We start from the raw sequence: 23,107 nt of genomic DNA, 5'->3' as shown, positions 1-23,107 counted from the left end.
TGATCACAACTCTTTGAGTGCAACCGTACAGCCAATTTCTTATCCAATGGGTGGTCCATCTGTCAAATCCATGTCTCTCCAATTCAGAGACAAGGATGTCGTGCGGGACAGTGTCAAATGCTTTGTGCAAGTCCAGGTAGATGACGTCAGTTACTCTTCCCTTATCCACCAACGCTGTAACCCCGTAGTAGCAGGCCACCAAATTTGTCAGGCACAGTTTTCCCTTAGCGAAGCCATGTTGGCTGTCACCAGTCATCCCCAAATCTGGAGCTTGTTTGACTTACTGAGCTGTTTTCCGTCAGTCTCCAACCACTGCAACAGTATCGGCCTAACTCTGCTACGGAGCACAAAGCCTAGGCCACAGCTAGCAGCTTGCTGCAGTGCTGCCTCAGAACCAGATTAGAAAACATGAAGTCACTGCTTATAGTGCTCCACAGCATTAGTGGAGCTGTTTCAGTTATGGTACCAGAGGAGGAAGCTTTCAGAAGTGGCTACTCGGAGAAAGCAATGTTGGTGTTTTTGTAGCAAACTAACAAACAAAAAACCTCCACCCCCCAAAAACCACCACTGAAATTACAATTCAGTTCACTCTTGTTAACATATTTTACTGTTGCTGAGTGAGCATCAGCAACAGTTACACCTTGAATTGGTATTACAAATGGCTTGATGACAAGGGGAGGTAAGAGTATGATGTTTATTACCATTTCAAATCATAGTTGAACTGCCTCAGCCACGGTTTCTAATCAGGGCTGAACCACTCATCCTGTGCTTCTAGCTAAAGCATTTTCAGTATTAGAGCAGCTGAATGAAGTACCAACTGTGAATATGACTAGTAGTGTGAACATAGATTCTGAGTGTCTTTGCTATAAAAAAGATACTTTAATCACATATAATCACTTACCCAAATGCAATGAGGGAAAAAGACAAGAATTTGTACCTCTTACTGCAAAAAACAGCTTAGGGTGACTGTTTATTTGAACTGAGATTCTGGGGAGAAAAATATGCAGTTTCCTGAAATAATTACAGGATTTCCCAGTTAAATTCTTGTGAATGTAGCTTATTCAGTCCATATAAATTGTCACATATGAAATTGCCCGGCTGTCTTAATATTTTAAAAGGCAACAAGCAGTTTTGCAAGTTACACTTTTAGAGTGATACCACATGATCTTCTAAGGCGTGTGCTTATTTTTAAGACATGCAAATCTATATTTGCTAGGGCCAGGCTTTTAAAGAAATACTTGTCACTGAGACTTTTTTCCATATAGCACCATATTTAGCAATCAACACTTTCTTGACAGGCATACACAAGTGGGGAATTGCTCACGGGGGAGCTGAAGAAGGTTCTTATTGAAACATTGCAGCCCTTGATAGCAGCTCATCAAGAGAGACGGAAGCAGGTCACAGACGAAATGGTGAAGCAATTCATGACTCCACGGAAGCTAGCTTTTGAATTTTGAAGAAATGCGTATGTAACTTACCACTTGATAAACCAAAACTGAGTAATTGTTGTCTTCTGTTGTATGTCATCACTCCCTAGTTATGTACAGCCTGCAATCAGTGCTTTATAAATACTGCTTTTAATGAGTTAATTACAAGGAACATTGGGTACAGGAAAAGTTTAAAATAGGACTCGTATCTATTTAAAATCAGAATATACAAGACAGAATTGCCCAGTCTTGCAGAAAAGCATGTCTGTCAGCACAACACTGTATTTTATTGTATTTCATGTTGAAAATATAAATAAAACTTCCATTTTGATGATAAAGCCTAACTTGTAAATTGTTTTAGATATGTTGGTAAGGGGTCATATCTCAAACTAATAATTAATAGCTCCATTTTCTTTTGTCCTGTGTACCTTGGTTTACTAAACTGCATGTCCTTTTGGGCTTCTGGGAACATGCTGCACACAAAAAGATAGTGAATGTTACAAAGTGGATTGCACAGTGACTTAGGCCTGGCATCAATACAGAAAGAATGGAGATCTGTGAGCTGAACACAGGAGAAAGAATATCAGGCTGGTTTTGCTGTCGTCTTCCTCTTTGACCTGGGGCAAGTCGCAGAAATCTCACTGTACTTTTGTTTCTGCAGCTATTTAACTGGTCTGACTGCCTCTGGAGAAAGGAGGTTATCACAAGGTTATACAGTTCCTTCATATTCTCAGGTAGAAGATAGTATAGACATGCAAATTTTAGTTTCTAGTTATAAAAAGATACCAAGTATTAAATCATGCTGTGAAAATAAAGTCGCTGCTGGACACAGGGATACTTCTAGTACTGTCTGTTCTGTTTTACTGCACCAAGTCATTTAAACTAGAGGTACTTATTTTAAGATGTATTCCAGTGAGAAAATATACTTTGTTAAAATACCTCATGTAATATTTAATTATCTCCTTTCTTAAAAAGAACCTCTATGTCTTTGCTATGATTTATGGAAGAAAAATTCAAATTATTAGCTGATTTGTTTTAATATGTACAGTGCTGAACACAAAGTGTTAGTTCTGTCTTGTATTTATATAGAATAGAAAGTTTCTAGCCCAGACGTAGTCTTATCTACATCAAATAAAAATACCTTTGATAACACAGGTGGTATTGATGTGTGGTATAAGGAAGGCACTTGAACGAGGTGTGAAAGATTTAAACTTTAATAGGTTCTGTACTGTGGGGCCTAGTGGACATATATCGACTGCAGCATTCTTTAAAAAAAAAAGAAAAAAAAAAAAAGGAAAATTAAAAACCCAAACAGCACACCTTTAATTTGACTGTAAACCTTTGAAGCCAGTTGATTACATTTGGGTTGAGGGAGAATTTTCAAGAGTGAGACTTCTCACTGACTTCAGTAGGCCTTGGATCAGCCCGTTAGTACATGAGAACGTGCTGGGCTATTTGTGCTGCCGGGAGCTGGTGCCGCTGCCTTCCCACCAGCAGCGGTTCTGTAACACAGCGGGCACGTCCTCCCCAGCAATGACCTTGCGTTTCTGGGGTGGAAATGCCTGTGTGCCAAGTTGTGTATGAAGTGCCCCTATTAGTTTATGTTTGTGCAAGGAAAGGAATCAAGGAAAGACTGAAATGCAAGGCAAGTTTAGTCCTATTGAATGTGTTTCAAACTTGTGCTGAAACCAGCAATGCTTAGCTTTTGTCTTTTTCTTTATGGTTTACATGAGCTGGCATTGCTAATCTAATGTCATTGACTTTAATGTATTAAACTAAACGTTTACCAGCTACTGTCTCTCCATAACGCACAGACGTAGTATCTCAGCGCTAACAAGTGTTTAACAATCAGTAGAAAAGCTTTTTTTTTTTTTTTTTTTTTAAAGTGGTGGAGCAATTCCTAGAAAAGAAAAATAGCTTTTTAGATCCAGTAGTAAATAAACTGATTCTTGGTTACTGTAGACTTTAATGATGATCTTCCTGTTCTTGCAGTCCACTCTTTGTCATCTTTAAGCTATACATAAAATATAAGACTTAAATGGACTTTTAAAGGGCTTTTACGAACTCATAATGCAAATTTCTTCTTTAAAATATTATATGCAGATCTGTCCTCCAAAATTTATTTCATTTATTCAGGAAAGGGAAATATGCTGTAGGAGAAACAGTAGTGTGTTCTATTCTAACTAAGCATATGGATTAATTTTATAACACAGCAATTAAAATCTGTTTTGAAAGTTCTAGAAAAGAAAGCGATAGCAAAATTATTTACTATTTGTTTACTGAGCAAGCACCTTACTCAAGTACTCTGTTGGATTCTTACAAACATGCTTCTGAAATGATACAGTTTCTCAGAGGAGTCTTGGAAAATTCCTAAGTCTGTTGTAATTACAACTGATGTCCCAGAGATATTTAGAAGTCAAGACAAGGCAATCTTCAAAAGCATGTGTGAAATGTGTAAGAATGTTATCAGGCAATGTTCATTACATTTTCCTCATTTGTTCATATTTTGTTCATCTCACTGTAATAAAAATGTAGATAAAAGTCTGTATCAAACTTCTTTGATTTTACTCTTTTTTTTTTTATTATTTTTAAAAGTCTTAATTTACACTTACTCTATTTTTGACCTCTCTTCCTACCCTTTTAGGTGTTGATTTAGTCATCTGATGGAGCTGGTCCTTGTTTTGATGTCCAGTGCCTTTCAAGTAGTGACCTAGGGTGCCTTATAACCTGCTCTGTCCAGTCCTCCCAGGTAGACATCAGATTGCTCCCAGAGCAAGCTAATAAGGGTCAGTTTTCCAAAGATTAGTCCATCCCAAGCAAGATGGGATGTTGCATTTCCCTGTGTACAGCAGCCAGCTCAGGAATAGGGGAAGGTCGGTGTCACCCGTTTGCAATGACCCTTCAGTAGGTTTGGCGTAAAGACTGGTACTTAAGCGGAAACATGATACGCCACAATTGCTGTTGTCTGAAGAGCACAGATCCTGAATAGCTTCACGTGGCTCTTCCACGGTCACCAAGAGGCATGCTGAAACAGCGTGCCGAAACCTACTTGGGTAGTCATAGACACTGTCAGGGAAAACAGGAATTATCAGCAACATGAAATCATGAAGCAGAATGTGCCTTCTAAAGAAAATTTTCTTTTTTTTCAAGGCCACCAACTTTGTTACCGAGAGGAATCATCTATACAACAAGCTGCAGTCCCTATAGCAACGTAAACCCAATATCAGCACAGCAAATGTGGTGTCTTCATTCCGCTAGCTGGCCTTCAGCTAGCTAGGTTATCAGAATAAATAGTTCTGTGATTATTAGAGTAGCTGAAGGTTAAGATAAAAAGAAATCAGAAAATAAAGCAGTCAAGTTCTGAAATCCAGAAGCCAAACAGCCAGCTTGGTGTGTATGCAGGGAAGTACATAATATGTACAATGTGTCATGTCATTAAACAAAAATTGGTTCATATTTATTTGCCTGTGTTTACAGTACTTATACAGTCAAGTCCTGTACCTGTTGGTACTATGTATCAGTGTGAGTTAGCTCTGAGTTCTTGCTTTAAGGCAGGTTGTCACCCATATGCTGTGTATGTATTTTTTTCCAGTAAAGGCTCGTTGTGAACAGGATGGATTGCAAAGAAGTTACCTTCCTGAAATAAGCTGCCTGAAGATACAGCTTACCTCTCGTGTAGCATTTGTTCAGGCCACTTGAGAACCTGCTTTTAGATGGTGCTGAGTAGCCTGAGGCTTGCAGTTCTCAGCCCCTCGCACTGACTTCCACAGTTGTTCCCACTCATTTTTACAGTTCATCTGTAATTCCTGTTTCTTGAAACCAGCTGTATTTCAGTTACACCCACAGGAGGAGACATTTTTAGTCATCTGAATGCATGAGCCTATTAGGAAAGCTGAGCTATTTTATTTTCAAACCTTGAGCTGACCATGGATGGTATCAACACTGCCTAACAATAAATGGTTGTTTAGTCTGATTTGCAGGCATTTTTTTACTGTCTCTCTTCAGAGGATGTAATGCCCGAGAACAAAGTCAGCTGAGAATAATACAGCATAAAGGAGTTTGATGCTAGAAAACATCCAGGCAGAGCTGGGATAAATCATCACCCAGTTGGGACAGCACTAAGTCAAATGCGTCCCTCGTAGAAAGAGGTGAGGGTGGTGGCCTCTTAAGAGGAATTCCAAATCTTGAGGACTTAATTAAATCTTCTGTTGTAAGGACTTTCTGACTAAAGGAAGTTTGGTGCTGGTGCCCCAAGCTGTAACTGGGGGTGATAAGTTGCTGAGCCCATAAGCACTTTGGGAAGGAATCCGGTTCAGCACTGGGTCTTTCATTTCACTCCCCTTTAAGCTGACATACTCTACGCCTGCCTGGTCGTCTGGTCTCTTAAACCTGCTTTTGGATGAGCTGCAAGAACAGGATAGACTCTTGAGAGAAATAATTACGATAGTTGTTTGATAGCGTGGCTGTGAGCATGTTTAAAAAGCCAGTTGAAGGCTTAGATTTCAGGAGGACAGTTCTGGAGCTTTTTACTGGTCACTCTCTGGAGTGGAAGAGGTCCCCTTTATTCTGTTCTAGTAGCACCTGACATTTCTAAACTCGTCCTTCTAGTATAAGATCTGTTTTTATATGTCCAGAGTAGCTGACAAGTCCTGTCTGCTGCAAAATTACTGTCAGTGTAGTCAAGGCCATGCTATCACCTGGTAAAAGTGGATGTGGACCAGAAGGGCATCAACCCTGAATATGAGAACTCCTTTAAAAATATAGTCTTCCTCTTTCCCTCCAAAAAACGCACTTTCAACAGAATCTGACAGGGGCTGCATCCAGGGATTAAAATGGAAACAGAAAACATTTATGCTGCTCTTGAGGTGGGATGAGCAAATTAAAGTATTTCTGGTTTTAGGGACCTTCCTTCTGAAGCAATAGTGTGGGTGTTGTTTTTTTCAGCTGACATGCTGATGAAACTTTATACCTTTGTGGAACAGAAATAATTGTTAGGAAAGTCAGAAATTCTCTCAAAATGTATTTTTGACAAAAATAATTTGGCTGCTCCTAACAGAGTAGTTTCAAGTGAGCAGAGTATGCACATTTTGAAAGTTGTAAACCTTAATTATACTCCACAACTTTGCCATTCTCCTTTAACTTGCCTAAGCCCGCTGGCGCACAGATTTTATGGCAGCCTTTCCTTTGAGAAGCAAGGAGGTTTTGTGTCCTTCCAGGATGAGAACAGATTGCCTCCAAAGCTGTGCCAAGCTCCGGAGAGCCACGGTGCCGTCAGTCTCCAGAAGGCGACTGATGCTGTTGGGCTTGCACAGGGAGAAATCACGTGGCTGGCGGGAGCCCGTGCCTGGTTTCACTTTCAATGAGGCCATTAGCATGGTTATGTAAACAGACCGTGTCTGCCACTCATTAAATAATGACAGGAAAAAGCAAGGAGATTTATATTTCCGCTGCTACCAAAGGGATATAATTATAGAGTACCTTGGGAAAGTTACAGCTGGGAAGGAAAAGTTGCAGCCTGAAGCACAAGTGTGTAAGTTAGTTACTCAGTGAATGCAATACAGCTGTTACATGTAAAGAGCACACACTGGGTAGTGTGAAAGCTTACACAAACTCCCCCCAGCTCTTGCCTTGGTTGTGAAGCTCATTTTCTGTGCCAGTAGAAAGCAAAATGCATCCTTAAACAAAATCTCTGATCAGACTAGTAGCCTTTTAGAACATAAATATTTGCAAATGTTTCAAGGGCCTAAGCAGCACTACAGTCTAAATACATTAACGAGATAAAAGGGAGGTTGTGTGTCAGTCCAAGACTCCCTGATGAGTTTGTAATCCTATAAAAATAAAACAAAGCCGTCAGTCATCCAGCTTTGTGCTGAAATGTCCCTGCTTCTTATGCTGTCCATGAAAGGAGATGGTGTTCAGCAGTTGTTTGTGGATGTTGTGTTACAAAAAACCAATACACCTCTGAACAGAGTGGCACAAGCTATTTTTTCTTTGTATAATGGTCTGTAAGTCTCAGTACAGCTTCATACGTTACAAACACCACCATGTTCACAGGAAAGGCACGAATGCAGTTCAACCCCAGTCCTTTGAAAAGCACTTTTGCACCCTCCTTTTTCACACTTTCTCTAGCACAGTGGACAAGGCCTCTGTACTTGCGCTGGTCTGATTCATCTGTTTGCATCCGTGATTTGATGACATCCATGGGAGTAGCTAATCCCCAGGCCAGGACTCCAGCGAAACCACCAGAAAGCAGCACAACGAGGAAACCTGCAGGAGTGAAGGGAGGAGCAGTTAACTTGAGCCTTGCACTGATGCGGCTACAAGCATCTCAGATTAGTTAGCTAACTTGGTTAACTTTTTTTTTTTTAGCCGTTATTTTGTCCACCTCTTACAGTTGGCAGTTTTCAGTGATCTCACACAAACTGTGTGACCTCTCGATTTCACAGCTTACTCGTTTGTGCATACAGCATGCTGGCTCATGCAGAGGCAGCATCTATTTTAACACTGCGCAAACCAGATGTGATGCAGCCTGAGAGCGCTCACACCCTCTTCAGCTGGGTCTACTTCTTTTTATAATTCTCAGGAAGATGCTCTTTGCTGAATATCACCTATTTGATCTTTTCTCAAAGTGGATAGTTGGTTTTTTTGGAGCCAAATCACAACCAGGAAACTTAAGTGTCTTTACATTCTGCACCTGGGCTTTATTTTCAAGCTCTGGACTGACCCGGATCCATGCTCCATGGTAGCTCCTGGGAGGTTTGTCCATGTTTCATTTCTAGTTACATAGCCTATTTCTGCATTAAGAGGATGTCATACCCGCATACTAGGCACCAGAACATGCTGTGAACACCCCTTCCGCAGGGGGAGGAGTACCTGCGGAGGGATAAGGCTGTGCCGGCAAAGCCCTCGCACGCAGGCTGCTGGCACCCACGCCGGGAAGGCACAAATGGCCCCGTCACGCCAGGAAGCAAACACACAGCAACCCCGCACGAGGGCCGGATCTGGGTGAGGTTTTATAGGTACGGGGTGATGTTTGCTGAGAGCCTGATTTCCCTCTTAGCACGGTACTAAATAAGCCATTTTTGCAGGTAATGCCAGATGCTCTCTGATACCTACCTGGTTTATTTTTCCCAGCTGGTGTGAGCCAGTCGCACAGAGCAGAATAGGTAAGGAAATATATTGCAGAAGAGGAGGAATCCCTGCAGAGTAATGCAGAGCAGCCCTTGTAGAGACCCCCAAAACCTTCCTCCTTGGCGATCACCTTCAGACAGTGCAGAGATCCTTGGTACTTTGGTTTGGAAACAGGCTGGGGAGATGCTATGATGGAAGGATGTGGGTTCCTCTGAGTCTGCATGCGAACTTTAGCCACTTCACTAGGGGTCATCAACACAACCTGTAACATCAGAGGATGGTATTTTAACCCTTCCCATTTAAGCAGTGTTTTGATCCCCCTCATGCAAATTCCTTGTCTCCTGCCTTTTCAGGCAATAATATTGCCTGAAGCCAGCAAGTTCCAGCCTCATCCCCTCTGTCTGTGCTAAATCCCCCCCAGCGGCAGCAGGACATGCATGTGATCTGCACTGTGCAGAGTGGAAGGTGAGGCAGAAATCAACAGGGGATATTAAATACCTGTAACAACTTATTAAACCAGATAGGCATGGAAAGGGGATGTCCTCAGCTATAGGGTAGCATACATCAAGTCTCTTGTATGTATCTGTATTTGGAATCAGGGCCATAAAGACTTTAAAAAAATTAACCTGTGTTAAGTAGAGTCATTGCCTGCTAGGAAACACCTAGAAACCTGACCATCTGGACTGCTCTGTAAGAGGATTGCCTGTGACCGAGCACGCATTTCTGCCCAGCACGCCATCGAGGCGCTGGGGTGAGCTCCGCCGTGTTTGCAGCGCCCGCAGGCGCTCGCAGAAATCCGTCTGCTTATCGGAAACTGCTCCTGCATTCAGCCTCACCTCCCTGTCCTGGCCCATGCATGTTTGCCAGGCAGCATCGTTGGCCAGTGATGCCCCGTTGAGTTTTGAGTCCTGACAAGGCAGTGCTGTGTACTGCCCATTTCAACAGCAATGCCGAACAGCCCTGCAAGCAATCACTCCCTGGACCATGTCACCATCCATCACTGGCATGAGCTAATTTTTTCCAGGTGACAGGCTGCTCCTGCTGCCCGTGACCCCACAATCGCCAACCCCTGCTCAAAAGCTGTGGGTGAGGAAGGGCCTTTTTGTCCTTTTTTGACACATCAATAGATGTAGGCAACCCTCGGCCACGCTGGCCTGCAGCCAGCCAGCCCTCTCCCACCGCCCAAACACCAGCCTGTGCTTTACACACTGAGTTACATCTTCCTTACATAAACATACCGTCAGAGCCACTTAGAAAGTTTGCTGCCCAGGTTGGTGTTCTTCCTTTTTCTGTGTTTGCTGCCAAGGTCCATGTCATTCTTAATAGTGTGTTCTTAAGAGTTTTGGTGCTCTAAACCAAACCTGGCATGAGCTGCCTGGCAGGAGTCGGCCACGTCGTGGAGCCAACCAGCGAGGGAGCAGCGCGGGCAGAGCGTGACTCCCGGCGAAAACAAACCCGCTGGGCTTGTTGCAGGCTCCTCTGTGGCCTCCCGGACAGAAAACATTCATTGCTTTTCCAACTTCCTATGTTTGTGAACAAGATCTCTTGTTGTGCTTTCTCTTTCGGCTGTTTACCTACCCGGGCAGCACCAGCAGCGCCTCCGGCAAGAGAAACATCCAGCTTGGATGGCTTCGCATCTGCAGCCCCGTATCGCAGCTTGCAGATGGTACAAAGGAAGTTTTTGTACATGCCAAATGAAACAGAAGAAATCACCGATACTGTGAGAACTGATGCAGACACACCCTTGTAAAATCCCCAAACCTAGTTGGAAACAGGAAAAAAAACACTTTTAAGAAAGAATAGCATGAGAAAGCACCTGCCCAAAAACACTGGCCATACATCGCTGAGCCAAAACTTACTCCCGTCTTACAGCTCATCGAGAAAGCTAAATTTCATCCTGATCCTTCTCCCAACAAATGGTTGTATGTAACTGCTGCCTGTCCTCCCCAAACTGACAGGCAGCTCTGCTTCCCTGAAATGAGGCTGGTATTAGGTAACTGGTATCAGCAATTCTGCTGAGAGGTACCTACTTTTTCTGTCCTGTATGTTTCCCGAATGCAATGCCAAATCCCATTGTAATGCCTCTCGGTCTGAATTCTCACCTAGGAATACAGGGGCACCTTTAAAATGCAGGCACCAGATCAAAAAAAAAATATCAACAAATGTCATAGCAGCAAACTAGTTAATTAGCCCTAAAATAGCATCCCCAAACAATTTACTTTTCTTTTTTAAGAAAAAAAAAACACAACCAAATAAAGTGAAATATGTTGATGTAACAAAGATGAAAGCATTATCATGGGACTAATTTCCTAAAAAGCGGGGGGAGGGGAGCAAAAGGGCCTGTTTATTTTCGGTCTGTAGTCAAGAAATAAAGCTCCAACCCATACCTTCACTGTGTCCAGCGGATAACCCACTGCTGTGCTTAGACCACCTGAAACAGAGAGTGTATTGGAGACGGTTAGCAGTGCACATTGCTGCCCTGGTTTTGGCTGGGAGAGAGCTAATTTTCTTCCTGGTAGCTGGTATAGTGCTGTGTTTTGGATTTAGGATGAGAATGATGTTGATAACACACTGATGTTTTAGTTGTTGCTAAGTAGTGCTTACACCAGTCAAGGACTTTTCAGCTCCCCATGCTCTGCCCGGTGCACAAGAAGCTGGGAGGGGGCGCAGCCAGGACAGCTGACCCGGACCGGCCCAAGGGCTACGCGGTACCGTATGGCGTCATGCCCAGTATGTAAACTGGGGGAGTTGGCCGGGAAGCGGGCACTGCTGCTCGGGGATGGGATGGGCGTTGGTTGGTGGGTGGTGAGCAATTGCATCCTGCATTGCTTGCTTAGTATATTACTATTTTTTATTAGTAGTATTATTATTATTATTACTACTACTACTACTACTATTTTACTTTACTTTATTTCAATTATTAAACTGTTCTTATCTCAACCCATGAGTTTTCTCACTTTTCCGATTCTCTCCCCCATCCCACCAGGGGCCGGGGAGTGAGCAAGCGGCTGTGTGGGGCTTAATTGCTGGCTGGGGTTAAACCACAACAATTGCGACAGCCCGTTTTCCCCCATCGTGGCAAGTCATTAGGGGAATGGCAGAAAAATGCAGCTTCAGAGCCCTGCTGTTCTTGGCACCAGACTTCTCTCAAGCTCCAGCAATGACATTTGAGCCAAGAATGACAGAGCAAAACGTGCAGATTTCTCTGCATGACCAAGGCACGCTCAGAGGAGGAATCCAAGTGTCAGGGGAAACTTATCAGGAGGAATAACACCATGATGCAAGCTGGGATGGGGGGAAACACAGAAAGCACTGCTGCGAGGAAAGCTCTGTACACGCTGCCAGCTCTGTGAGCTCTGAGCAGCCCTCTGAAAAGGGACTCAGCAGGAGCGTTGAAAGGTTGACTTGTACAATATCAAGCTGTTTCTGTTCCCCCTCTCAGCTTAGGTGGTACAGCACCTTTGGACTCTGACCAAGCACCCTCAGGTGAGGTGCAGAGCATCACCACTCACACGAAGGGTCTCTGGAGCAATTTTGGTTCTCCATGCTTGCCTTGGAAATACTAAGGAATAAAGTCAGTGGTCACAAGGATATTAATAAAAGAGGGGTGGTCCTCAGGCATTACAGGTTCTCAGAAATTTGTCTTGCTTCTTGAAGGCAGGAGAGGTACTGCTGCTGCCTTCCACATGCCAGGGACTGGATGCATCCTGGCTGCACTTTACAAAGCACATCTACAGCCCTGGATGAGGAATCAGGGTCCATGGCACCATGCTTGACTAAGCCTCTGAAGTGCATCTCCTACGTGCGCCAAACACTGCTGCAAAAGCCTAGCAAGGAGCAAAAAGCAAAGGTTGCTTGGAGCCCTAGCAGGCTGATGTGACACCAGGGCCAGAGGGCATGTGCAGGCACAGCACAACCAGCGGCGCAGCTCTGCGGTGAGACCACCAGCCCTCCGCCGCTCGGGGCTCAGCAGGATTAAGGGGCAGCGAGGGATTAGCGCTGGGCATGCACAAAGCCAGCGTGCTCAGCAGCACGCCCTGCACACCAGCTGACTGCAACTCCCTGCCTGCGGCAGTGACGGCATGCCCAGCATGCTGGGGGCGGGGGGGGTGTGTGTGTCAATCCTCTATCAACAGCCAGGCTCATTTTGAGACCTTAAAATAGCCACTGGAGTTAGAAACACAATAATCCTATGAGACAAAGTTACTGCCTTAATGGCAGACAAGGAGAGCAAAAGAGCTCCAACATGGACTTCTCCTGGTTGCAGTAGCAAATAGATCACCATACCTGCCTTTACCTCCGCTGCATTTCTCAGCTCTGATCTAAATGCAGATACAACAGATGCCAAAGAGGCTGACTGGCTAACTTCCTCCCAATACATGAACTGCCCAGTCATCGGAGAGGAAATCAGGCTGGGCGACGACGGAGCCGTACCCATGTGAGTTATTTAGACAGAGATCAAGTTCATAAAAGTGCTGGATGAGCCCTGCAGGAAGCCAGGTAGTCATAGATACAGTGCACATCTGGTGGCTCACAGGTTGGAAACTGCCTCTCACTGAGTCGTTCTTTAAAAAAAATAAAAACCAAGATACTTAAAAATGTATTAATTGCTGTGGGCATTTCACTAGGCATGCTCACCTGCGATTACACGGATGCTTGGGCGGTCTGGAAAGCTCTACTATGTTTTGGAGTAAAGCAGCAGCTGCTGGTGTGAGTCACCAGGAGACAAGCCTGAAGTGCATTACTCAGAAGAAAACAACCAACAGCATCTTGCTTGAAGAAAAATGAGGCTTGTTCTAGAAAAATCTCTATCAAATCTGCCACCAGATAAATAGCAATGAAGATGAAAAACAGGCCAAGAAGCCATCTTCCGTATTTCAAAACCAAAATGAGATCACGTTGGTAGAGAGACGCGAGGGGGAATACGCAGGCAGAGTAATACGGCTTGAAGGAGCAATGCCTCTGGTCTGAGCAGAGTGACAACACACAAAGTCACCCGGGGCCACCTGTACTGTCCCAGATTCCTGGCCATCGGCCAGAGGCAGACTGCAAACACGGTTCCCACCAGCCAGGGAAGAGCAGCACATAAGTCAATGTCAGCGTGACTGTGCTGACCTCAGAGGTGCGGTCCCCTGGCCCAAGAACCTGTCCCAGATGGGAGGATTTGGCATCGCATCAGTTTCAGCCTTCCTGAACCTTAGAGGCAGCGGACGCGGGCTGACCAGATGCTGGCAAAACAGGGGCACCATGTGCCTCGCACATCTAAGCCCTGGCTTGTTCCACCAGCTCAGGAAGGTAGGAGCCTTGGCTCATGTACATCAGATACCAAGGCTGTTTTGGGTCACTGTTCAACAAGAAGTGTCCTCCTTTCTGGAGAAATTGCCCTGTTCACACATTGAGATGCAGAGGCAGCAGCAACATAGACAAAATAAAGAAGGTTTGCCCCAAACCAGGCTGTTTCCCATTGTTTCTCAGTTCTAGGGGCTCACCTTGGTGCCAGCAAGGACCAAACATCTCCACTTGGGAGGAGACCATAAGGGTAAATTCTTCACTGTTTCCACCAAAGTGGAGATGTGAGCACTTCAAACCTCCAAACAACCACAATCTGCCGTGAACTGCAGTCCTTAAGAGTCAAAGCACTCCAAGCAGTTATGTTTTCAGAGCTGAGGAGCTCAGCCAAGTCCATCAAAGGCTGAGGAAGAAAGGCTCTGCACAGTGTCATGCGATATAAATAGCCTGGGACAAAGATAGCATGACCCACACATGCCCTGTTTGCACAGCAGAATCAAACAAGGCCAGCAATGTATAGCATGCATACAGGAGAGGGATCTGTGGGACACCTGCTGTGTAACACTGCACCAGCTGTGATAACAATAAATGGTAAAACCAGGTGAATGATCTTGGTTGGGTTGTAGTGAGCCATTTTTTATGCCTACTTTATCTGAGATGTTCTCGGGTACTGTGCAGAGGTTGCGGCATCCCCTACACACACACACACACAGTGCAGGGTCAAAACTGGATTACTCACAGTCTCTTCACAAGTCAGGCCACTTCGACCAGACAATTCAAATAAGGAGGGGTCCTGGCAGGGTGGCCACCACAACGGCAAGCACCAAAGAGCAAGCAGCAGCCGTACAGAGCCCACCGGCCTGCAACAGCTCCGAGTTGCTGGCAAACACCTGGCTGAGAGACCCAGGGAGAAGCAGGGATCACGGTCCATGCACTGGATGGGTAGACAGCAACTTCCAAAGACCATTACTTTGTAAAGAGCTGGGAACATAAGTGCCCCATCTCCTAAACAAGCTGAACTCCATCCAGTAACGTGACCATGGCAGTGGCCAGCAGGAGCTGCTTTAGCTGTAAGGACAAGGAGACAGCATGTTCCCTCCATAGGTGGACTATTTTATCTACCCTTGGACTGCATGTGACTGGTGTGTAACCTTGCAGCAGTATGTAGAGAAGCCTGGGCCATGCTGCAGACCCTGCTGCTCTACCACCACTGAGGGAACCTCAGCTTCCCCTTCCCAAATCTGTGCGCCTGGCACAAGAGCCAAGTCATCCCCTAGTTACCGATAGCCCTAATCGTCAACACCTATCCCCTGCCATGGCCCAGGCTGCTGCTGTAGCAGGGCTAGAAAACACGCATGGGATCATAGGAAAATTCAAGTTGAAAGGAACCTCAGGAGGTCTCTAGTCCAATCTCCAGCTCAGCTTTATTGGCCAGAAAGGACATCCTTATAGATGAGCTGCTTTCGAGGACATCCAGCCCCATTTGGTGGTTATTGAAAGTTTCCACAGTCACTAAGCATGTTTCTCTCACGTTGTTTCCATCTGGAGTCACAGCAGGTCACTGTTTCCTGGGCTGAAGATGCTGAGCTTGTCCCATGGCCACAGAAGCAATAGCTCAGAGGAGATGCACAATATTTGTGCAGGTGCCTGAGCCAGGCTGGATCATTCCATGGGATTCAAAAGGGCAGCATCTCTGCTCTTTTTCAGAGGTGCTTAAGCCATGCTTTGTTCAAAACACTCTGAAAACAGATCAAGGTCACAAGAACATAATTTACTGAACAGAAACTCTGTTATTATCTTTGTTGCCTCTTGAGTTCTCTGATGCACTTTAGCTGGGTTTTCAGCCTGCTTGGGAACGCAAAAACTGCTTCAGCTCCAACAAACATAAGCCATGAAATAAGCTTAGCACCAAAAACATCCCAATTCTCACAGGAAAGCTGTCCCACTCCTGGAAGCTGTCCCATGTCAGGGTAGGGACCATGGCCCTGAAGCCCTGCCCAGGTACCATGCACATGTCCACAGGCAAGCTCCCAGCAGGGAACAGCGTGCCAGAAAATACTCCGTCTGCCAGTGAAAAGTTGCATTATCCCCCTTAGAAAAGCCCTGAGCTGGACACAGATGACAGGGTGGAAAATCTTGCTCCCAGACACCCTGAGGTCAGCAAAGCATGTTAAAACAAGCAAAGACATTTCTGGTTCCAGCTGGAGCTCCCCAGCCTGCATCCTCCCAGGCTGAGCCTGTTTCCAGGGCACCCATGGGAGACACTTGCTGCATGGCCAGGTGGCACACAACACTGGCACCGCACAAACCACGGCTTTGCATGGGAGCAGGGGCAGGAGGCTGAGGAGAATGGCCACTCTGAAACTGTGTTTTCAACTATCCACTTTCCCTTGCAAAAGAACTTTATCCTTAAGTGGCTCAGCTCCAACTGTGCCAACAAAAGCAAAGAAGTCCAAGCAGTGAATGCAATCATCGCTGCCCCACTACTAATGTGAAGTCTCAGAGGAGTTTTGGTGAATTCCTCTGGGGTGGACATCCCATCGCCAGCCCCAGCACAGGGCTCCCATCGCCACTGGGTGCTCTGAAGTCCACAAGGAAAGAGGAGGAGAAAGGCAAGCTGTTGTGGAGAGGTTGGTTATATCCTGCTCTCCCAGGAAGGATCCTTCCTGAGTAGAGTCCCCCAGTACCGCAGGAAGGCCAACACTCGGAGCAACAGGCATCTCCGGAGCTGGATGCTGCTGAGATGCCAAACCTCACCCCACTTGCACATTTTGGGTGATGAGCAATAGGGGGCCACAGGGTAAAAGTCATCGTGGTCCTTCCCAGGAAACACACATCTGCACCAAGACCACAGGCTGCTCCCGGTGAAGGAAACTGCCAAATTTCCACAGATCTCAAAGTGAGATCTGCCATGCAGGCTTGGGCTGGGCATCTCAGCCACCTGGCAGCTTTACCTGGCCTTTCTGGCAGCGGGGACCCCAAGGCTCTTGTCTTGGTATTTGATACTCTGCTAAATCTGACAAGATTTCTGCAAAGAAATGAGACCAGTGGCTACATTTTGTTGTTTAAAACAAAGTTGGGTTTGAGCAGTACATGCTCTAAAAATGTCTAGAATTAAATCACCTTTTATCATTTTACTTTTTTTTTATATAGCTAACCTACTTTCTCCCAGATCAAAGCCTGCTACGTAGCATGCCTGCACTGAAATTACCATCACAGCTGCAAATACATTTTAACCTAAGATAATGCAAAGATCGTTCATTCAAACCTTCTTCACTGCCAAAAGACCCATGCCTCTGCCCCTCCTGTCTCACAAATCGCGTCCTCAGCCCTCCAGAGCCATGACCCCAACAGCCTGCCAGGACCCCCAGGCACCAGACACACGAGGTTTTGCTGTCCAGGCAAGACTCATCAGTTTGTATCTGCACACAACATATTCCACTTTGTCTCTTCCTATCAGAGTTTTGCCCTGTCCCGCTGCAATTAGACTGGAGGAGACTGCAGGGCAATGACCTCAGCCGACCAAATTGCAGCGCTGCCTCCCCAGTAGCTCTGTGAACCTGCTCTGATGACATTTTCCATCTAATGAAGAAGAATACGCTTTTAACAAGCAGCCCCCATCAGCTCTGCCATTGAGACCTGCCCGTTAGCTGAACAAGAAGAAAACACAGCGATCTGCTTTCATCAACAAGCACTGCCTTATGTATTTACCTCCAATGGCACCGGCAATGAAATCCATCCAGACTGAGCCTGCTGCCTTAATTACCCTGATTGAGCGTTAGGGAGGTAGAAGAAGAGAGGATAGCAGTTTGGTCTTTCCAGAGCCCCGCAGGTCCTTCGGAGACAGTGTGATTTGCAATATCTTCCTACTGTCTTCTCTTGCCTCCGGGGATTCTAAGCCTTGTAGATACTTGATGAATTTGTATACTGGAGGCAGAGCCGGGAAGCCTGGAGCTGTTCCAGGAACACAGTGAATAAGTAATCCCGTGAAGCCCTGCAACGCTGTGCCAGAGCCGCTGTTCCCAGTGCCCTTCTGCTTGGAAAATCACAAGGGGTGGTGCCTTGCAGGGTACCTCTGGCTGTGAAGGGGCCATTCCCCATCGTACTTATTAACCCCAGAAGACAGCCTTGCACACGTGTTTGCCAGAGGACACTCTTGCCCTGCACTGTGGAGAAGTGGCACAGGTTGCTCTGTATCAGACGCCTCCTCCCCCCATCCCAGCCCACCCTTCCTCCTTCTGATGGAGCAGCCCCCTTCCCATCAAGGAAAACTCCTTGTGCCCTTCCCAAGGAATTTTCCTTGGCTTTCCTAACCCACACAGCTGACCCTAAACCTCTACCCAGATCCCCACGGATTATTACCTGCTCGTTGTGTATACACGTGGTGAAGCCCAGAAATGAATCCAACCACGTACAAAGCGTTTGCTTCCCTTTCAGACCACAGGGTAGTTTTCCCAGCCCCTGGAGGAGCTATGCGTCTTCACTTCATGCTCAGTCTCCCAACGCCCTTTCCAAGGTCAGCTCCCTGCTGAGTTCAGTGGCGAAGCAGGAATCGCTATTGCTGCTGCCCATGCTCCAGTGTTTTGTCCTGCAGGGGAGATGGGAGATGGATTTTGCCAGGAGACTGGTCCAGCACCTATTTTTTTCTTCCTAATTTACACCCAGCACAGGGTGGTGATCTCAGCAGGGGAAAGAGAAAAGCATGGAGAGAGACCTGCTGGTCAAGGGGAACCAAGAGCTCCAGAAAAGTGCCATATTGCCTATTTTTTCACAATAGCCCTGTACCAGCAGGCTGCCACATCTACACCGCAGAGGTTAAGTTTTGCCCGGAGTAACCTGGAAACCGAAGTCCTGATGCAGTGAAGGGTTTGCCAAGTCGTGACCTGAATTGTACTCCTCTTGAAGAGGTTTCCCCGGGTCAGAGCCAAGGCACATTGGCAGCAAAGGGAAAAGAAAATTTCACGGCTGCTGCACCCCGGGTCAGCTTCACAGAGGAGCTGAGGACTTTAGTCCCCCGTGCTGTCTCCCGTACATTTCACAAGAACATGTTTCTCACTGAAGTACATATTTTGGGTAGGCTGATGTGTCAGTGACATACAGCACAGCTCAGTGTAAGGGCTCAGAGTTTCTAGGAACTGAAAATTAAAGGATTTTTAGCAACTTGCTTCACATAATCTCTTAGATGTCCTTCCCTGAACACTTTCTGTGCTGGAGAGAACAGTTTATTCCAATGTAACATCATGCAAGGACAGCAAAAACTTAAAACCACAAGTAAAATATTATCTAGAGAGATAGCAATGTAGCTGCTAAAACACACTGGGTTACTCAGTAGCCCTTCCTTGTTACACCTGGTGACCATACTGGAGTTATTAACGGTTCATCAACAGGCTGTACATGCCAAGTGCGGGGAAAGGTGCTGTTTCCACTTCTCCCACCTGGATACTGTCCCTGCGGGCCCCCTCCAGCAGTGGGACTGGGTGTGGGACCTGCTGCCTCAGTGACACACGGGGACAAGGACATAGTCCCCTGCGGAGGGGCAGCCCGGGAGCCTACGCCTCCTGGTTCCTGCAGGGATCGGACAACCTGCTGAGCCACTCCAGGCCGCGCTGCAGCAGTCCCCACTGCCTTTGGGACTGCTGCTTAGACACCACTGTTTAATATTGTTTTTCTGGGAGCCGCTTCCAGGCAAAGTGAAGAAATAAATTATATTTCCAATACGAAAGTGTTGCCATGTGTTCCCTCCCATCACATGGCCAAGCGTGTCATGGGGCAGGGATTTTTCTATGTATTGCAATGACTGGTGCAATATCAGCAAGAAAACAGAGACTGGCTGGCATGTCACACTGGCTGACTAAAGTGTCGGGGCTAATAAGTATTTCCCATGAAATGTCACAAGACCAAGCAAACGTTCTACCTTCTTTAGCTAAGCTGAACAGCTCAAAGGAAATCTTCCTCCTGAAACCTTCTGAGATTGTAAAAAAAATCAACCAAACAACCAACCCAAATACCTTCCCTTTGCAACAGAAAATTAACCCTTTTTTATTCTTTTAACCTTCATTCACACCAATGCTTCTATCAAAATGTTAATTTGCTTTATATAGCACAAAGCTGACTCCAGATTCAAGTATTTTGATAACCTTCTGATAACGGTTTCAGTCACTTTGATGAGGTATACCGGGAGAAGTCACGTTTTCCACTGGATTGGAATTGCTCTGCAAACAGAGGCTGTTGAGAAGGTGGCCATCTGAAAGAAGAATATTTTGGGGCTTGAGACGTTTCACCTTGTCCCGTGAAGGTGTCGCTGGGGGCAGCCGGCTCTGGAGGAATGCACGCACACAGCTTCCTCAGGGACATTTGCCTCGACGGGGGCTTAGCAAGGTAACACGAGCCCCAGGCAAACACAGCCGCCACTCCTGTAGTCTCCAGTCCTTTGCTCCCGGTGTCTGGTCAGGACTTAGGGGCAAATAGCACCCACTGCCGCGCTCGTCAGCTGTGTGTGACCCGCTCAGCCCAGCTGCCGTGCGACGGCGGCAAGGGCAGAGCCTTCTGGAAGAGGAGCCCCATGCAAGTGTTGAAGTGTTTGCATGTGAGCAAGTACAGAGGAAGATGTAATTCAGCGTGAAGGAAACCCCGTCTGAGAAATGCAAACTGTGTTACTGCATTTGCTGTTACTTGCTGGCATGCCCTGAACAGTACAGACCAACTCCCCGCTAAAGAGAGTGATCCTCAAGGCTCCCTTACCAGGACTCCTCCTAGAGATGTAGAGTCTTTGAGGTCTCATTGCCCTTCACGCCTTGCTGAAGGAGCTTCCTCCTTCATCCCTTCTTCCCCAGGTTTCAGAGATACACCAGCTCTCAGATACCAGCCTCATTGGAAACACCAGAATCCAGCCCCACAATGCCGCAGGTCAACAGAGACAGCCCAAAAAATCCAGCGCAAAGAAATCTTGAATTATCAGGAAGATCTTCAAGATCAAATATGAGTCATTCCTGTCACCCTTTGACACAACGTCCAAGGACTGACAGTGTTCCCTACTAGTCCAGCCTGTAAAGAAACGCCATGGTCCAGATCTATGCAGGGATGAGCAAAAGCACCTGGTCTCAACCCAGGTGGTCTTCTCAAAGCATGCCCTGGAAATGACACACGAAACGCACGCTTTGAGCCCCACAAGGGATAGTACTCCACTAGAAATAAATAACTCACAAGTCCTTTCCTCCAGTAGCAAACTGTTTAAGAGTGATTTGTTCAAAACGGGTGAATTTCACAGGGGATTTTGAGAAAGCAGACCGTGCAAGGTGCTGTCAGATGAAAAGACAGATCTGACGATATGAAGCAATCTGCAGGAAATTATGAATCTAAGTGACAGAAAAGCAAGGCAGGCCTTAATTTTGCACAGTGTGCGATGGATGAAACACTCCATTTGCCTCACAGGAGGAGGCAGCTGTCTGCCCACCCAGGCAGAGAGAACTGCTCCACGGCTAAAGCAGCAGCAGGGTTAGAGGACTGGTACAAGTGTATGAAGCAAAAGAAAAGGTGGAGAAGGAAGCTTTAGGTAGGTAAAAAATGTTAAGTAACATCTTTTAGTTGAGACAAAAAAGCAGGGGCATCTCTTTACCCCTCTCCTTCCATAGATCACTCACAGGACATTACCAACTCCATTCGTCCTGCAAAGCGAAAGAGAAGCCTGTCCTCCTTTGCCTCTGCAGCCACCTGCTAGCTCGTCGAGCCAGATTTGCTGAGAAAATGTTCCTGCCTTGTTTCCTGCCATAGCATGCTGCATTTTCTTTGCGCTATGCGATATCACCTTCACATGCATATCCATAAATTCCCATCCAATTTATTTTGGAAAAATCCTTGACTGAAGAGACTGTTCAAAGAGCGTTACCCCGCTACGTCACCGGGCTGTTTGCACATTGCGGAACAGGAAAGAGCGACACCAGCAATACTGAGCTGGCAGAGCCTGACGCTTGGCTTGCGGGGTGGTGGGTGGAAAGGGGGGTGGAACCTCCTGGCTCCAGCTGTGTTAGGATTTTCGAATCAAAAAGTGTCTCATTGTCCTTTATCTCAGGTACTAATGAAAAACCAATAATTCCAAGGACTCAAACATTCACAGCAGGAATTTCACAGCAAAACAAACAAAACCAGCAAGGAAACCACTGAGCATTGCCAACTGCATCGCTTTTAGCCAGGGATAAGTGATCAGTGATTTCACTTCTGGAAAGCTGACATAAGGCTGTAATGTTTCTAAACGCATTTCCAAGGGAAGAGAAGATGTTAGATTTCCAAGGGGATTGAAGATGATTGCAGTAATTTAAGAAGTGATGCAGATTTTCCGTGTGGCTTTGGGCACATCACTCAATCTCCCTATACCTAAACTTGGCATCAGCACAACCAGTGTGCTGTGTGTCCACTGCCATGAAGTCACTGCAAGGATTCGGGCATTTCTCAGAGAGCCGCAAGTCTCTGTTCAGGAGTAAATCCTGGGAAAAGGTGGCAGTAACAACATTAGCACCCACCCTACGCAAACACTCACGTGAATATATATATATATAAAATATATAAATATAAATATATATTTATATATATACATTAAAAATCTCATTGCTCTCATGGTTCTTTTTAAAAGTGTTACGTAACTCTCCCGCCCAAACTCTAATCTTTACAATACGAAAGAGGAAACGTGACAGTGCACCACCTCAGTCAACTCCTGTAAAGGATTTTATACCAGCCAACATTGCTAGCACTTTGGAAGGACTCCTGGCTGTGATGGAGGGAGAGGATGTCAGGACTGTTATTGACTTTTGGATTGCATTTTGAGCCTCTTTCCAACCTCTTGCACATTTTATGCACTTTAATGGACAGAAGATGTAGTCAGTGACCTGGCAGCAGGCTTGGAGAGCCAGGAGCGGAGGGAGGCACTCACCTTCCCCGCCTCCTCTTCCCCACCACGCAGTAATCTACTCTTTATTTGTCATGATAATATTAATATACAACCCTCAACCTTTTCAGCAGGAGTAGTTCAGGCGTTACGCAGTAAAACATAGCTGCTGTGGCAGGAACAGTGACAAGCCCCAAATCCATTGATGATGCCGTTGCAGTATCAGGGCTCTCTCCAGAGTCTGTGGCTCTGTATCTTTTTTTCCAATATTCTCAAACTCTGTCTCCCTTAGATCTCTGCTGGACACCAGTGAAAAATGTATGAGATGCTGCATCATTCTGACTAGCCAACAGTCTTTCTTCCCTTTGGAACTGTCTGATTT

General features: G+C 46.0%; 2 protein-coding genes across 11 annotated transcripts in view; one reads left to right on the top strand and one right to left on the bottom strand.

Moving 5' to 3' along the window:
* Positions 1-6,731, top strand: part of WARS1 (tryptophanyl-tRNA synthetase 1) — a 32,398-nt gene extending 25,667 nt beyond the window's left edge. For all 6 annotated transcript variants that reach the window (XM_087747700.1, XM_087747703.1, XM_087747701.1 and 3 more), the window contains one exon: positions 1,299-6,731. In XM_087747700.1, coding sequence (XP_087603826.1) covers positions 1,299-1,457 — 159 coding nt within the window. In that variant the 3' untranslated portion in view covers positions 1,458-6,731. The remainder of the gene's footprint in view (positions 1-1,298) is intronic.
* Positions 6,732-6,875: 144 nt separating this feature from the next.
* The window catches only part of SLC25A47 (solute carrier family 25 member 47), a 26,121-nt gene continuing 9,889 nt past the window's right edge, over positions 6,876-23,107 (bottom strand). For 3 of the 5 annotated variants that reach the window (XM_087747710.1, XM_087747709.1, XM_087747711.1), the window contains 7 exons: positions 18,210-18,435; positions 17,559-17,801; positions 10,946-10,989; positions 10,589-10,660; positions 10,137-10,319; positions 8,544-8,820; positions 6,876-7,694 (listed from right to left, as the gene is read on the bottom strand). In XM_087747710.1, coding sequence (XP_087603836.1) covers positions 7,408-7,694; positions 8,544-8,820; positions 10,137-10,319; positions 10,589-10,660; positions 10,946-10,989; positions 17,559-17,586 — 891 coding nt within the window. In that variant the 5' untranslated portion in view covers positions 17,587-17,801; positions 18,210-18,435 and the 3' untranslated portion in view covers positions 6,876-7,407. Of the gene's footprint in view, positions 7,695-8,543; positions 8,821-10,136; positions 10,320-10,588; positions 10,661-10,945; positions 10,990-17,558; positions 17,802-18,209; positions 18,597-23,107 lie in introns of those variants that run through there. The other 2 variants (XM_009467502.2, XM_087747712.1) reach the window with 2 other exon arrangements.

The sequence above is a fragment of the Nipponia nippon genome, unplaced genomic scaffold (assembly GCF_047370975.1).
Source record: "Nipponia nippon isolate SJK-2023a ecotype South Korea unplaced genomic scaffold, ASM4737097v1 scaffold_11, whole genome shotgun sequence".
NCBI lineage: Eukaryota > Metazoa > Chordata > Aves > Pelecaniformes > Threskiornithidae > Nipponia > Nipponia nippon.
Note: the sequence above shows the minus strand (reverse complement) of the source record. Positions and strands in the feature narration are given on the sequence as shown.